This window comes from Artibeus jamaicensis, unplaced genomic scaffold (assembly GCF_021234435.1).
Source record: "Artibeus jamaicensis isolate MK-2021 breed Jamaican fruit bat unplaced genomic scaffold, CSHL_Jam_final scaffold_1964, whole genome shotgun sequence".
Classification (NCBI taxonomy): Eukaryota; Metazoa; Chordata; class Mammalia; order Chiroptera; family Phyllostomidae; genus Artibeus; species Artibeus jamaicensis.
In genome coordinates this window covers 30,889,998-30,905,984 of record NW_026522030.1, presented here as the reverse complement: position 1 = coordinate 30,905,984, position 15,987 = coordinate 30,889,998, and the positions used below count along the sequence as shown (strand labels likewise).

At 43.1% G+C, this 15,987-nt stretch overlaps 1 protein-coding gene and 1 pseudogene across 2 annotated transcripts in view; one reads left to right on the top strand and one right to left on the bottom strand.

Annotated features, from left to right (window-relative positions):
* Nucleotides 1–2,264: 2,264 nt before the first annotated feature.
* On the bottom strand, nt 2,265–2,808 carry LOC128626021 (60S ribosomal protein L17-like; annotated as a pseudogene).
* A 6,974-nt stretch (nt 2,809–9,782) lies between these two features.
* CEP78 (centrosomal protein 78) overlaps nt 9,783–15,987 on the top strand; it is a 30,288-nt gene continuing 24,083 nt past the window's right edge. For both annotated transcript variants that reach the window (XM_053656513.1, XM_053656512.1), the window contains exons 1-4: nt 9,783–10,311; nt 14,071–14,243; nt 14,342–14,414; nt 15,666–15,769. In XM_053656513.1, coding sequence (XP_053512488.1) covers nt 10,059–10,311; nt 14,071–14,243; nt 14,342–14,414; nt 15,666–15,769 — 603 coding nt within the window. In that variant the 5' untranslated portion in view covers nt 9,783–10,058. The remainder of the gene's footprint in view (nt 10,312–14,070; nt 14,244–14,341; nt 14,415–15,665; nt 15,770–15,987) is intronic.

Genomic DNA, 15,987 nt, shown 5'->3' with positions numbered 1-15,987 from the left:
CAGGCCGTTTTCTGTGCTTTTACATTCAATCCGCAAATACTCACGAGCACCCACTCTGTGTCTACTACATGCTGCAGATAAGTAAGACAAACGTGGTCTCTGCCTCCATATCTCCTACATTCTAGTGGGCACAGTGCTTGTCTAATTTGTGCCGTATATTCCCTGTTCACAATATACCATGAACATGCCACTACATCAACATAGGCAAGTTTACTGCATATTTTACTGGCTAAATACCATTCCATATAATGGATCTAGCTTAATTCATCTATCCACATTCCTATTGATTAAGCACTGATTTCTTTAAAAAATAAAAACAAGGAAAACCTGAGGAGAAAATAAAGCAAAAGCCTTTTTAGACATTCACATGGGTGTATTCCGTGAGGCCCACTGAAAGTTACTGTTTTAGGGTGATGTGTGGAGACACAGGCACACCTCGGTTTGTTGTGCTTCGCCTTGTTGTGCTCCACAGATATTGCATGTTTTTACACTTTGAAGGCAAGACCCTGGACCAGAAAAAAGATTGTGACTCACTTTATTGCAATACTCACTTTATTATGGTGGTCTAGAACTGAACCCTGAGTATCTCCAAGGTATTCCCACAGAGCGATCTGCCAGAGTTGAACCTAAGAGAACGCTTCAGGAATATTCTGTCTGGGTGTAGATGAAGAAAAGCCTGGGAGTCCGGCCAAACAGCATGCAGCCCACAGGAGAGTGAGGAAGTTGAATGGAGGCTGCAATTAGAAGCCATGGTAAGTCTTTGGGGGAACTTCAAGTCATTTCACATTAGGTGGATATTATAAGATTCAGGTCATTAGTTTGCCATGCAATCCCTGATGCACACTAACAATATAGATGAGAAAAATGAAGACCAAGGTCAACAACCAGTGGGTGGTAAAATATCTGAACTTGACTACTCTACCCCTATTTTTTCCAAATTTGTTAAATTGTCAGATTCGCATTGGCAGAGAGTAAACCAGGTTTGCATTTTACTGCTTGGCCCAGAGGAGGGGGAGAGACTGATGGTCAGGGACAGTGAAAGTTGCTCATCAGCTGGGCCCCTAAGGAGAATATTAACTATACTTTAAAGCAAATTTTAAATAGAACTGTAACATACACCTGGAAAAAGTACAGAAAGCAGAAGTATCAATACATTTTTAGAAAGTACACCTGTGTAACCAGAGCTTCGCACTCAAAACTTAGAACACGCAACAACCCAGAGCCCATGGAGATTCACCACAACCCTGATCCCTGTCACCGGGGCTCCGTTCGCCTGATTCAGAACTTCAAAAACAGAGTCTCCGCCTTTTGATTGGACTTTCCAGTACAATGACATCTAATTTTATTATTGATATGGTAGGATTTATGTCTGTCATGTTACCTTATGTTTTTGCTTTTTGTTGTCATTCCTTTATCCTTCCTTTACTGTCTCCTTTTATATGTAAAGTTGGTACTTTATAGTAATGTTTAATGCCCAGAATCATTTCTTTTAAAGATTTTATTTATTTATCTTCAGAGGGGAAGGGAAGGAGAGAGGGAGAGAAATATGAATGTATGGTTGCCTCTCGTGTGTCCCCTGCTAGGAACTGGCCTGTAACCCAGTAATGTGCCCTGACTGGGAATCCAACAACTGTGATCCTCTGGTTCGCAGGCCTGCGCTCAATCCACTGAGCTACACCAGCCAGGGTGCCCAGAATCATTTTTAACTATATTTTTTGAGAAATGGATGCTCTAGGACTTATGATACACATCTTACAGACTGATACTAACATCATTCCAGTGAAATATACAAACTATACTTTCTTTCTTGAAACTTTTTAAAAAAGATTTTATTTATCTTTAGAGGGGAAGGGAAGGAGAGAGGGAGAGAAATATCAATGTACGGTTGCCTCTTGTGCGTCCCCTGCTGGGAACTGGCCTGCAGGGAACCGGCCTGCAACCCTGGTATGTGCCCCGACTGGGAATCGAACCAAGAACTGCCATCCTCTGGTTTGCAGACCTGCACTCAATCCACTGAGCTACACCAGCCAGGGCAAAACTATACTTTTACATAGCTCTATTCTTTCCTCCCTTTTTTGTTTTTATGTTATATACTCAAGGATACATTTTGTAATTATTACTTGATATAACCCTTTTATTTTTATCTTTTTATAATGTTTTTAATCCTAATCAGAAGAAAATTTGTTTGATCCATCTTGTAAGACCACTTGAAATATATTTACGCATAAAGACAACCAACATTCTGCTTCTCCTTTTATTAGCATTCATTTTATGCTGAATTTATGCCTTGGGCCATAAGTTTTCTTCTGGGATATCTTTCTCCTCTGTGCAACCACCTCTTCTGGTTTAGGAACAGTCTGCTCTTTGTCAGTACGGATCATCTCAGTGTGGTAGGGAGAGCTCATGTGCGGGTTAATCCTCCCGCGATGTCTTAAACTTTGCGCCCCATCTTGGGAGCTTTGTTCGATGTGCTCAATGACCAGGGAACCTACATCTAAGCCCTTAAGTTCAGCATTACTCTCGGTATTTTTAAGCCCGTGCCGCAGCACTCTTTTTGGCTTCTGACCCCATGTCCAGCCCCACTGTTTTGCCCTGGGCACACCGACCAACTCCACCCTTGTAACGACTGAATGGCACACATTGCTTCTGTAAAGTGACATCGTTCAGATACTCGGTGGCTTTTCAGATACGCATACCCCTGATGGCCCAGGCAGTTTCGCTAGTATTCTTAAAGTGAACATGAAGATCCGAACCTCTTGCTTTGCACAATTTTGTGGGGTTTTATGGGTCAAGTGAATAGCTGACCATTTTCAGAGGCCACCTCAGGCCCCTATTCAGCACGGCTATAATCCTGTCTTCTAAAGTAGCTGATAGAAGAATGGAAAGCAAAGAATTTATAAAGTTTGTTAGATTAATCTATTCCTATTCCATTTCTCTCTTGATTTCTTCCTATGGCTTGAAGTTACAATCTAAGTACCATTTTTACTCTAAAACAGCCTTGTTCTCGTTGTCAAATATACTGTCAAATATACTACTTTTCTATGTTTTATGCACACAATCCAAATATAAACATATCATTTATGCACTTATTAAATCAGTTAAAAGAAGAAGCCAAAAATTATATCGTCTTTTATATTTACCTACACAATTGCATGAATCAGCGTATCATCATAGTTCTCCAGGAACGTTCTGTATATTGCGGGTGTTAGTGAAGAACACGTGAATCTCAAGTTTTAATTTGTATTGACCTTATAATCAACAATTCTTCTCCAAGCACTGCAATAACAATAGCTGAGTTCTGAAGTGTACCTTCATCTTTTCTTATGGAAGTTGTTCCACAAGTCCAAAAAGTTTTCAAAGATGAAAAAGCTTCTATGATGTTTATCATGTTTACAAATGCCAGTGAGAATGTTATGGTAACACTGTCCAAGATGCAATATTCTTCTGTGAGATCACCCAACTTTAAATACATGTACGTACGCTAACTATAACTTAGATCTGTGACGTGTTTTAGCCAACACGGGGTGTGTTTCTGCTCAATAGGGTGTGAGCAGACATGATGCCCCCAGAAGCTTTAAATTGGCTCGTACAGTTAGGCTCCTGTCTTGTGTTTCAGTGACCATCATGAGAAGAGCGTGTGCTGGGAGCTACTGCTCCACAATTGCTCCATCTTCCTTCATGGGGTCCTGGAATAAGACCTGCGGGACAGACCCCAAACTGCCCCAAAGCATGGAGCAAAACCAGCCACCTTCAGGTCTAAAACAAGTCGCTGAAGCTAACCCATAGACACTAGAAAACAAAATTCTTGCTCATGTCACTGAGTTTTGGGGTGATTTGTCCCATGATATTTTTGCAGCTGGAGCTAATAGGACATCCTCCAAATCATTGCCATGCCGATGGCTGCCACTGGGCCAGCTGTGTACAACTCAGAAGTTTGGAGAATTCTTAAACTTTTGGTGTGTCTCCAGTACAATTCACACAAAGTTGCCCCAAATAATTTTGGTAATGTGTCACACAGACATCTCTCTAAACTTCTATTAAATATAATGCAAAGTTCTCTCTATTCATTTTCTGCTTTTACATAGTTAAAATGCTTTTTATGAATCTAAAAGGATGGAAAGTTGTAAAACAACATCTTTGTGGATAGCTGTTATTCACCAAGATGAATTACAATCAGAATGGGCATTTTGCTGAGCGTACAGTACTGATGCCCTCAGTGCCTCTAAATGTCAAGGGGACAGAGGCACTTAAGAACTACTGAATCCTGCTCTCACCACTTGAGAGGAAGAACATGCTGTTCTAAAGTGGTGGCGGATGCTCTTAGCAGCTCTACGCAACACTCTGTGAGCTTGGATATCGTGTGGCCATGAAGTGGTGTATCATCTTAGTATAACTACAGAAACTTTAAAGTGGAAAAAGAGAGAAAAGCCAAGGAACATGTTCTCATGGTGATCCAGTCATTCATTCACCAAGTACTTACTGATCAGATTGACTATGTGTATAATACCATGCTGAAAACTGCACTGAATTCAGAGATATATCCCCACTCGCCAAGAGCTTAGATACCAGAAAGACAGATAAGATGTAGGCACCTTACAGCAGTTCCAGACATGTCCTATTAAACTGTTTATAAGTTCAGAAGATAGAAGGGTCCATATATTGCTTGGACTCTCAGAGAAGGAGGGTTAAAGTTAATGCTAAGGGAAAAAATGTTACATAATAGGTAGAGCTGGAAGAGGGCAAAGAGGTAGACAATTAGACCCGTAAGAATAAAAAGAAGTGTGGAAAGTAAAATTAAAGCCAAATTATAGAGGGTCTTAAATATCAGTCATAAGAGTTTGGGCAGCCCTGACTGGTATGGCTCAGTGGATTGAGCACTGGCCTGCAAACCAAAGGATCATTGGTTCGATTCCCAGTCAGGGCACATGCCTAGGTTGCAGGCCAGGTCTCCAGTAAGGGGCATGAGAGACAACCACACATTGATGTTTCTCTGCTTCTCTTTCTCCCTCCCTTCCCCTCTGTCTAAAAATAAATAAATAAAATATTTTTTTAAAAAAGAGTTTGGGCAGTATTACGTTAGAAATGGGTGTCATGGAAGGTTTGGCAGAGGGCAATAGCATAATCAAAGAACCCTGGCAGGTGTAGCACGGACAATGAACCCCTGTACATTTGCAGGCCTGAAAGAACAGTGTGGGCTGGATTACTGATAATGAAAGGGAGTGAGGCTCCAGACAAGGGTGCGGTGATCATGCCCTCTTTGTGCCCAGGGAATGCAGTGTCCTGCAGACTAGTGCACTCGAAGTGCCAGTGCACTGTGAGGTACAGAGCTTGTTCTAGAATGTAGCTCAATATGCTGCTTCTTTCACCAAGAAAGTCTTGCCTGCTGAACAAAACAGATTTGCATTCGGAAGCAAGCTCCTTATCTTACAGAACAGTTAGTTTTCAACCAGCAACCAGTATGTGGATTTCACATTGGGTAGTATTGGTTTAGAGCACTGTGAGGAAGTTTGTCCTCATCCTAAGTGCAATGGGAAGTCACAGAAAGATTTGAAGAGAAAGTGGCAGTGGCTGTATTATGGAACAAGGGCTGGAAGGCAGCCGGAGTTAGCAGAAAGAAGACAAGGAAGTTTGTGCCTGAAACTTTGTTTTCTTGGTAAAATAAGAGGTATCCTCTTCAGGTGAGAGAGCAGGGACATAAAGTCTAGTAACCATGTGAAAAGAGTGAAGAGGATTTGGAAGAGCCATTGTAAATATCTATAACTAAAGGACTGGAAAAGAGAAATGGGGACCATATGTCACTTAATATAAGACAGCCTGTTTTGTGGATATAGCGCTGGGACTAGATCCAACAAAGTCATTACAAAGTCCCATACGTGCTGTGCAGAGGCATCTTTTGCTCACTGTATTCAGGGAAGCACATGGGTAGAACCTAGCACATGAAAGAACTGAAGCCATAGAAGTCAAAAGGACTTTTAAACTATAATTAAATGGACGTAGAGAAGAGATTATAAGGTAAGCCTTGGAAGAAATCTTGCCAAACAGAAAATAAGTAAGTTTGGGGAAAATAAATTATAAATTAATATGCCACATGATTAATTAAGATGATGAAGATTTTCCTGAGCTATATCCACAGGCAGTGGCTACAAGATGCTGGTAATGACTTGTAGGGAGAAGAGGGGATACTGCTCCAATAGTCATTGTTACAGAAACAAAGTGGGTTTGACTGCCCACCACCCCCAATAGGCAAATCTTGGAGGCAGAGGTTGGTGAGAAACAAAAGAGATTTTCATTCAAATGCTGAACAATCTGGGATCTAGCCACCCTCAGACAGAGCAAAACCAAAGGCAGCACCCAGAGTTCCTTCTTCCTTCTACCATCCCTTGGAAAGTGTAGGCGGCCACTGAGTGGTCATCCAGGTCGCTTGGCTTTTCTCCTGGACACGGCCAGGCCTCAGGCTCCCTCCTCAGAATCCACATGTGTGGCTGGCTTCACCACTGGCCATATGGCTTCTGGGGCCAGAAGGTCCTGGGAACACACAGCCAGTACATTCACAAGGTGAAATAAGCACAGGTCCTTTCCTTCCCCTGGGTTTATATTTGCTTTCCACGTGGGCCAGACCAAGTTCTTTCTCAACCAAACTTCCATGTGCTCCAGGCAGGTTTGTCCCCCAACTAATCCCCTCTTTTTCCCAGTTTTGGTACCACGCCCTGCAGCCATACTGACCTCTGTGGTGCATGTGCCTGCCTTCCTCTGGTCTCACCCCCAATCAGGTACTGGAAGTGGGTAGGAGGACTTCCCTACATCCCCATCCAAGTGTCTCACTAGCCTTGCCCATGCTCAGTGCAATGCTTCCTCTGGTCGCCACCTTGCCCGGTGGCAGGGGTATGCCACCAGGCTATCAGTTTCGATTACTCACTACCTCCTATGGACCATCGGTGTGCTGAACATAGGGAATACAGGCTTGAATGAGACATGGTCCCTTCCTTCAAAGAAATTACAGTTTACAGAAGGAAAACCATCTAAAAAGATATTTATTATTGGACATATTAAGTGTGATGATACAAGGATGTCAGGAAGCAGAGCCATTAGGCACTAAACAGCAGAAGGAGAAATGAGGATTAGGGAAAGAAGGCTTCCCAGGGAAAGTGGCCCCCAACCTAAAGCTGAGAAGCAAGTGGAAGTTAGCCTGCTCTAAGAGCAAAGCCCCAAAAGTCTAAATTTAGGATTGATTCTGAAGAACTAGCAAGTAGCCTTATTCAAATTTATGAGAGCTGCAATAGGAGAAACTTACATACATAGGCAAAGCAGCTGTCTGTTGCCAGGACAGGGTCTCTTTTTTTACGGCAGGTTAATAGTAAAACCATATGGTGGACAGTCACATAGCCCACCAGAAAGAATGATGCATTTCTAAGTTAACAGATAGCATCAGGCAGTTATCACACTCTATACATTCATTGACCTCCTTCCTGGGGGCATGACATTTATCTTTGGGCATTCCAGTTTTCTGGGTAGTCAGCCAAGCCTGAGGCTACAGAGAATTAAACAGTTGCAGAAGGTTAAACAGAGAGCCCAATATTTCCCATGTATCTTTACTGCTGGAGCCATATTACATCTCTGACATCCCTTATACCTGTTCAGGAGGGCGTGGATGTGGAGGAAGAAGGCCCTAGGTCAAGGAGCAGCAACTGTAAAGGTCCAGGTAGGGATCAAAGAACATCAGAAACTCCAAGCAGTTCCATGTAGAGAGAAAACATTCTAGGAGGAATGTAGCAAGAAATAAGACAACAGAGGTAGTCAAATCATGAAGGAGCCTATATGGCAAGCTAAGGAGTACAAATGCAACACTGGGGCAATGAGAGGTCTTTGGCTTTCCCCGGGCAGTTTGATGTTTGAAGAGAGAGATCTTCGTTAGAAGCCTCAGCCTAGAGTGGATAGTTAAGCTTGAGCAGGAGATAAGATCACCCAGAGAAAGTGAAATGTCAGAGGATTGGACACTGTGAATGGGAACCTGAAAAACACCATTTAGAATGAGTAAGCAAGAGATACCTAAAAGTGAGACAAAGGAATTAGTAAATTGGAATCAGGTGACTTTGTGGAAAACAGAAAAGAAAGAGCTTTAAGAAAACCATGGACTAATACCTTAAGTGATGCCGAGGACTAAAAAATGGATGTAGCAACGAAGAAATAATACTGAAAATTGGCAACAATTAAAAATTCCATCAAGAGGATAATAAACAAATTATTGCATTTTGCTATATGTGAATCCTATACAGCAAGGAAAGTATATAAATTAGATCTCTATGTCAGCATAGATGAACTGAGCAAAGGTAACACTAAATAAAGCAGATAGCAGAAGAAAACAGTCGAATGTTATATGCTGTTTTAAAATACTTACAAATGTGGCAGAAATATAAAGACATATATTGCAATGATGAATACCAAGTTCAGAAGAGCAATTACCGGAATCAGTTCAAGAGTGGTCCAGAGAATGTTCATAGGGCCCTTCAACAGAAATGATGTTTCATTTTCTAAGTTGACAGAGGAGTGTTCTAAGAAATGCATGTAGCCCATGACACACCTAGGCTATAAGGCACACCAGCATTTTATATGCAGTCTGTCATTTACTGAAATGTTGTTATGTGGTGTATGACTGTCTTATAATTCAGCATGTTGCATGTAAAAATCATTGTTGACCATACCTAGGGTATTTTAGTGGAGCTTACATGTTGGTAGTGGGTGGGGGTGTCCAGAACGCAGTGAATGGAAGAGCAATGCTGGAAACACAGTGCCCCAGGTCTAACTGGATCACTATCATTATTCCAGAAACTGGATTCAAATGCACACAGGTTCTGAGGCCATTGTTAAAAGTGGTATACTTAAATTTTTGAGATTATCTGGGCAAAGATTAATTCAAATCAGGCAGCACCAAAATGGAAGTGGTTAGGAGCCCTCCACCAATAAGAACTGGGGGAAGATTTTTAAAAGAAAAAGGAGAAAGGAAAGCAAGGGAATTGCTGACTGACTGTAGATTAAAGCCTAGTTGACTGTGATTGTCCATAGCTTTTTGATTTTCCTAACTTGAGGCATTTACAGGCTTATATTTTGGTTTGCGTGTATAAGTCGCAACATTAGTGCCACATCAGTCTAAAGGCTTCCTTGTTGAAGTTAATACCAATTTTCTGAGTTCTTCCACTTAGCTTTAAACTACTCAATTTCTTGCACCCCAGTTTCTCTTTCGTAAAATGGATATGCAACAGTAAATTCTCTGTGAAGTTGTTAGGAAAATTTAATGGTTTCATATGGACTCAGTGCTTATAATGAGGCCCAGGAGACATATGGTACTAGTTACCAGAGTTAGCCATCATCACCCTCAGTACAAAACAAAGAGATTAGTAATAACCACAGTAATGTCCTGAATTCATGGAACACTTTACAATTTGCAAGCAACCATGTGAGGTAAGTAGGAAATACAGATATTACGAGTTCTTTGCAGAAATTAACACAGACGTGAAAGATTTAATGGATCACAGTTGTTCCTACAACCCCAGACACTTAGGAGTTTAGACTACTTTTAAAAATGTGTTGTCACATCCATATTTCGCTTTTAAGCGGTTCAATTGGGAAACCTTTTGTGGTAATCCTGAATTCCTAAACCACTTACCTTTTGCACCACCCTTGCCTCGAAGGTCCCGCCCCTCAGCACCACGGGAGGCGGGGCCTGCGTGCGGACGCAAGGCGAGCGCGCTGACGTATTTGCGCACTGCTCCCGTGGGACCCGCCCACCGGCTTGAACCGCAACCCCGCGCTGCGAGGGTGGTGAGGCGGGAGCTAACGGCCGGCTCCGGGAGCGGGAAGCGGCGCGGGAGCGCGGCATCGAGGGGCAGCTTGGGGGGCGGTCCCCGGGCTCTACCTCTTCTGGCGAGCCGCTGCTCTTTTGCATCTTTCGGGGCCACAGCCTTCGGGCTGAGGGCGCGCGAGGAGCGGGGCGGCAACCAGGGGCTCCCAGACAGGGGCGGGCGTCATCTCCACCTCCAGTCCCCCAAGGCCTCCTTGTGGCCATGATCGACTCCGTGAAACTGCGCCGCGACAGTGCGGCCGACTTCTTCTCGCATTATGAGTATCTGTGCGCGCTGCAGGATTCTGTGCCGCTGCCAGCCGTGCGCGCCTGCTTGCGGGAGGGTGTGCTGGACTTCAACGCCGACCGCCTGCGCCTGGTAGACTGGACGCCGCTCCTCAATACCCTTAAAATTAATAAAGATCTGCCCCTGATCTCTATCAAGAGCTTCTTCCAACCGTGGCTTGGCGAAACAGGTTTGTAGTTCCCGCTTCCCGTAGTCCCAGTGTCGGTGCAGGGAAGCGGGATTTTAAATCGTGCAAGGTGGAGCCCGGGCGCTGCAACCCCGGGGCCCAGCGCCGGGGTACGAGTGCTGGGGAGGGGGCTTGCGGCCCGGGAGTCCTACCAGCTCGGTGACCCCGGGCAAATCCTTTAAGGTCTCTTTTATTACCCGTAACTGGGGTTTTAAGAGGACCTGGTCTGTATGGTGAGGGCAAGGATTCGCCGAGTTAACGCTTGTGGAGAGCACTTTAGCACAGTTTGGGACATCGTTTAGTATTCGACAGATGTTATGGTTACTTAGTTTATTGCATGACTTTGCTTAGAGTAGAACAAAGCGATTAGGAAATTGATACATCCGAGCCTTTTGCTCCATTTCGTTTTAAGACAGAGTTGCTCCTCTGTTGGGGAGGCGGTGTTTTATTTCTTTTTCTTTTTAGTGTTCGAATACAGTTGTTTCCATTTTCCCGCCACCACTTTCCCCCGTCGTATCCACCCCCACCCCTCCATCCTCCCCCGCCTCGGAAGGGAAAAGGACGTCCAGGAATGTGCATAAAGGACCAATGAGCAAAGCCAAAGCGGGTGTTTTTATAGGAGGATTGTATAGTGGAAAGAGCATAGGTGTGAATGCAGCCTAGGGTATGAATTCCAGAGTTTAACTCTATGTGACCGGGACGGGTTACTTTTGAACTACACAATTGTAAAATGACATGAAAAACCACTCTTTTCCACGGGTTCTTAGAATTAGTAAGTTATGCGTGTAAACCACCTTGACACTTGAATGAGCTCAGTCAGCACCAAATGCTGCAAGAAACAAGGCTTCTGCCCCAGAGGAGCTTTCTTTTGCAGTGGGAGGCTGCAGGTGAACACAAACGCAGCAGTCAGTCCTCTGGAAAAAGTGAGTTCTGGTGCTACGGAGTGTAGCTATTGAAATGAAAGATTCAGGGAAGACTCTTGGAGGAGCCATCCTTTCGAAGAATGTGTAGAAGCTACTCAGATGACAGGAAGGCACAGCTGTGTCAAAGTTTGAGAAGTTTAAGAATATCTGGCAAAAGTAAAGGACAGGACTAAAACTTTGGGTTTGAGAAAGAAGTGAATTGAGGCTGGAAACTTGGGGTCAAATAGGGAGGGGCCCTGTTTGTCCTGTCAAAAGGTTGGATGTTTATCCTGAAGGTGGTGGAAACACTCAAGGATGATGAGATAGACTTTGATTCAGAAGCTCATTCTGACCTCCGTTATGGAAGGCAGTTTATTGGGGGGAGGGTGAATTGTAATCTAAGGGCTCAAATTAAGTGTAGAGGGGGAGAACTGGATTACAGAGGTCAAAGAGACAGAATGTCACCAAGTTTGGGAGATAGTTTAAAGCAGCACTTTTCTGTGAGAGGGGGGCAGAGTACTGGAGGAAGGGATTGGGGGTGGGGGGAGGGTCTCCATCTTTCATGCTTTAAGAGGGGCCTGTGGGGCCCCTTCAAATGTGTCTCTACTAGAGAGGTCTAGGCCCCAGGTACAGATCTGGGCTCTTTGGGGAGACGTGTTTGAAGGCCTGGGAGAGACAGAGGTTACCCAAAAAGAAGATCCTGAACATCACAGACCTGAAAAATGTTTTTTAAATGGACACACTTAAAAATGTTCATAAACTGAGAAAGTCAAGAGAAAGGGAGGGTGTGAAGATTTAGAAAAGAATTTTTGGTTTAATTTTTTAAAAATCCTAAAATGACAGACCACTTGTCATGTGTGTGCTGGGTCATTTTCTAGGCACTGGGGTTCGTGCCATCTGTTAACCTCTCCTGCAAGGACTGTGTAACTCATCCCCTGTTGAAGAGAAGTCAGGTTATTCTCTGAATCTTATTCAGGTGTAGGAACTGTTTTATATCTCTGAAGAGTTTACTTAACCAAAGTAGTAACTTAGAAATCAGAAGAAATTACAGTTGGAAGGGACCTCGGAGTCAAGACCACTGCATATAATCCTGTCTTATATTTTACGTTTAGATATTTACATTTACAGTAAGGAAAATGTATTAGACCATTCTCCAGAGTTCCTGTACTGAACCTCATTTATCGCTTGCATCCAGTGGATCTTGGTTGTGTAGATTTTAACCCCCTAGATTTGCTTCTTCATCCTTAATCATGTTTTGCCCGGGCTATTGCGGAAGCTTCCAGCTGGTTTTGCTGCCTGTGAGTTCAGTTTCTCTCAGTTCATCTGCCTTCTCTTCTTGAATTATCTTCTAAAATGAAAAGATGTGCCTAAAATAATGCTTATGATGGCTTGCGTCCACAGGAGTAATGCATATCGGTTGCATAGCTTGGGTTCTGCACAAAGGCTTGAAACCTGAGCTGCGCTCTGCCCAGCCTCACAGGGCTAGTTAGCCCTGAGGGGGGTTCTTTTTCTAATCTGTCTGAAGTGGGTGCTTTTTTCTAATCCTTTCCTTTCTCTCATTGGTCCTTCAGCAGCGGGGTGCCTTTTCCACCCTGCAGTCACCTGTTCCAGTGGCAGCCCTCATCCTCACCACCCACCACCCGTGGGATTCAAGCCATACGCTCTCCCAGGCATGCTTCAGGCAGCCTTTCTGTTTTCGTTTTATTTATTTATTATTTTTTAGAATAAACACCTTTATTACATGAGCTAAGATAGGAGAGAAGAGGATTTATTTGCCTTTTGGGGCCTTGATTTTCCTCCGGTAGAACTCCAGCTCCTTGCCGTCCAGCACATAGCCTCCTGCGAGGCCACACTGGCCTGGCGCCGAGCGTTTGAGAAGCTCACCCTTCTGGAACTGCGCCTCTAGAAGACTGATGGTTTTGACATTCTTTTTCTATCATCATATTTCTTCTGAATTTTCTTTGATCATTTTTTTGTTTAATCTCTTCTTCCTCATGAGTCAGTGCAGCCCCCTTCTTGCGGCCCAGGGACAGTGCCTAGTGGGACTCGTGTCACTGTGGTTATGGTGTGCCGTTAACGAGCACAGTGCAGTCTTGGTATGGCCCAGTTCATTGTTGGGTGCATTATAGACAGTATCTACAATCCTTGTTTTGTGCGCACAACACTCTGAGCTCAGGACGACTCTGAGTACCCAGCCCACATCCAGCCTGGAGGCGTCGTACTTCTCGTTGGCTCCCCACACATGGACTGCATGTGTACGCGGCAGGGGCCCATCTTAGTGTTGGCAGCAGGGTGTCCCAGCTTGCTTTTTCGCTTCTTTTGATGGGGCTTTCTCTTGCGCCCAGTCTTGTGGTGCTTGTGCCTCTTGTCCTGAGAGATGCTTGTGGCTTGGCACCAGCTGGGAGGAGAAAAGGCAAAGGGTCACAGTTCGGTTTGTGCAACCTCTTTTAATTTCTGTCTTTCCCCCCTTATACCCCTGGTCTTCACTCCTCCCCACCTGCAGTACTGTCTGCCTGTCAGGTGTGGGGCTTGGAAGCCTTTGCACACGTGCGCCCTCTGCAGTTAATACACTTTCCTCTCCAACTGAGTAGTCATTCTCATCTTTCTAGGTGATCATCCTCAAGGTTATCTTGGAGTCATCACTTACATAAAACTTTCTGCTTCCATATGAACTTTTTTTACTCACATAGTTTATGTTTTTATATCTTACATGGTTGAAGTTTTGAGTTTATTTGTGTCCCTCCTTAAAGAGGTCATTAAGGGTAGAAGTCATTTCTATGCTTTAGCACAGAGCAGATGCTTTTTAAGGATAATAAAGTGTATGGTTGAAACCACTAACTTTACATAACTTTTGCTTTAGTTTCTGACAGAAATAAAGTTTGCAGGAGTCGAGTTCCTTCAATAAGAAGCAAAGATGTGACCTTCCAGCTTTGTAAAGCTCTTAAATGCTGTTTAAGTGCATCAAATGCTCTAAAGAACCTGGAGCTAAATGGACTAGTTCTGAGAGAGAGGGATTTAATTCTTTTAACAAAGGTAAGTAAGCCTTGTCCATTGGGTCCTGAGAACATTTGGTAATTGCTTTTCGGGGAAACTAAACCACTAATTTTTTTAACCTTTTCTCCCCATTTAAGGGATTGAATAAATCTGCTACTTTGGTGCACCTGTCTCTTGCAAATTGTCCAATTGGAGATGGAGGTTTAGAAAGTGAGTTTCAATCTTACCTAAGTATCTTCTCATCAGACTGGTCTCATGGTGCCCTACACACCATGTTAATTCCTGTCTGCACCTTTTTTTGGCACTGTCTCTACCTGAATTGTCTCTTGTGCCTGCTCAAACCTTTGTCCAGTCTCACTGTACCATAAAAGTTCATCAAGCTCTGATACTTTCTGAACTAGTTCTACTTAAGGTTGTGTTAAGCCACAAGCCACACAGATACATAATGTTTTGTACTTTCTGTTTTTCTGTGTTTGTTCATCTTTTAGAAATATTATGGGAAGGGAAATAGCAAGATATAGAGAGAAAAATTCAGCATTATCTTTAAATAGTTAAAACACTTATATGCAATCATAATTATAATGCACTGTGGTAGGCACTAAAATAGGAAATATATGCTGAGTATTATGACAATATATAAAAGGCCCACAAACTCAGTGTTGGTGGGGACATATCATAGACGTAATCACAGAGAAGATGACGCTTAATTGGGGTCCTGAAGAATTAGTGTGTGATCACCATGTTCAGTAGTGGCTTGGAGGGATAAGGAAGCCTGAATTTCAATTTGAGGGAACAGAATTTGAGGTCCTCTATCTTATCTTGTATTGCTGTAGTATGTTGTATAGCACCTAATAAAATTCTGGGGTTATAGTTGACATTTAAATTGTTGATTGAGCCCTGGCTGGTGTGGCTCAGTGGATTGAGTGCTGGCCTATGAACCAAAGGGTCACTGGTTCAATTCCCAATCAGGGTACATGCCTGGGTTGCAGGTCCCCAGTAGGGGGCGTGCAGGAGGCAACCATACATGGAGGTTTCTCTCCCTCTCTTTATCCCTTTCTTCCTGCCTACCTAAAAATAAATAAAATCTTTTACAAAATGTTGATTGATAAGATGAGGTTATAGAAGATGAAAATAGGAAGAATCTTAGCTTTTTAATTTTTCCTCTGTCTCAGAAGATAGTATTTTACTGAGTAATTTGAAATAAAGTTTGCAATATTCAGAGTTTAGTTTTTAGTATCTAAATAGAATTTAACTGTTGCTATAAACTGGAATAACACTTTGTTACTGCCATATTTTAGAATGTACCAATCCATATCCATTGTCAGTGAAGATCATAGATAATGATTCTTAGAGTACAGCTATAAACCTCCAGTAGACTCAGAAAAGTGAGTGAATCAAGATGGACTAGACTCTGTAGACTCTTCATCTTACTGTGTGTGTGTGGTTTTTTTTTCCTTTCAGTTATTTGTCAAGGTATAAAGAACTCTGTCACTCTTAAGACAGTGAACTTCACGGGGTGTAATCTGACATGGCAGGGAGCAGATCACATGGCCAAGATCTTAAAGGTGATTCTATGTTCAAACTTCCATGAAAACATTATATGACTGTGGCACATTACTATTTTGATACAGTATGGCAGTTATTTTTGTTGTTTGAGACAGGTGGTCATTGCAGTTCTGGTTTTGCTGAAAGAATATGACCAGTTTCCAGTTTGGGGTTTTATCATTTAGTAACGATGGTCCATTTCATCTGAGAAATCGGAGATGTAATATAAAGTCATTAT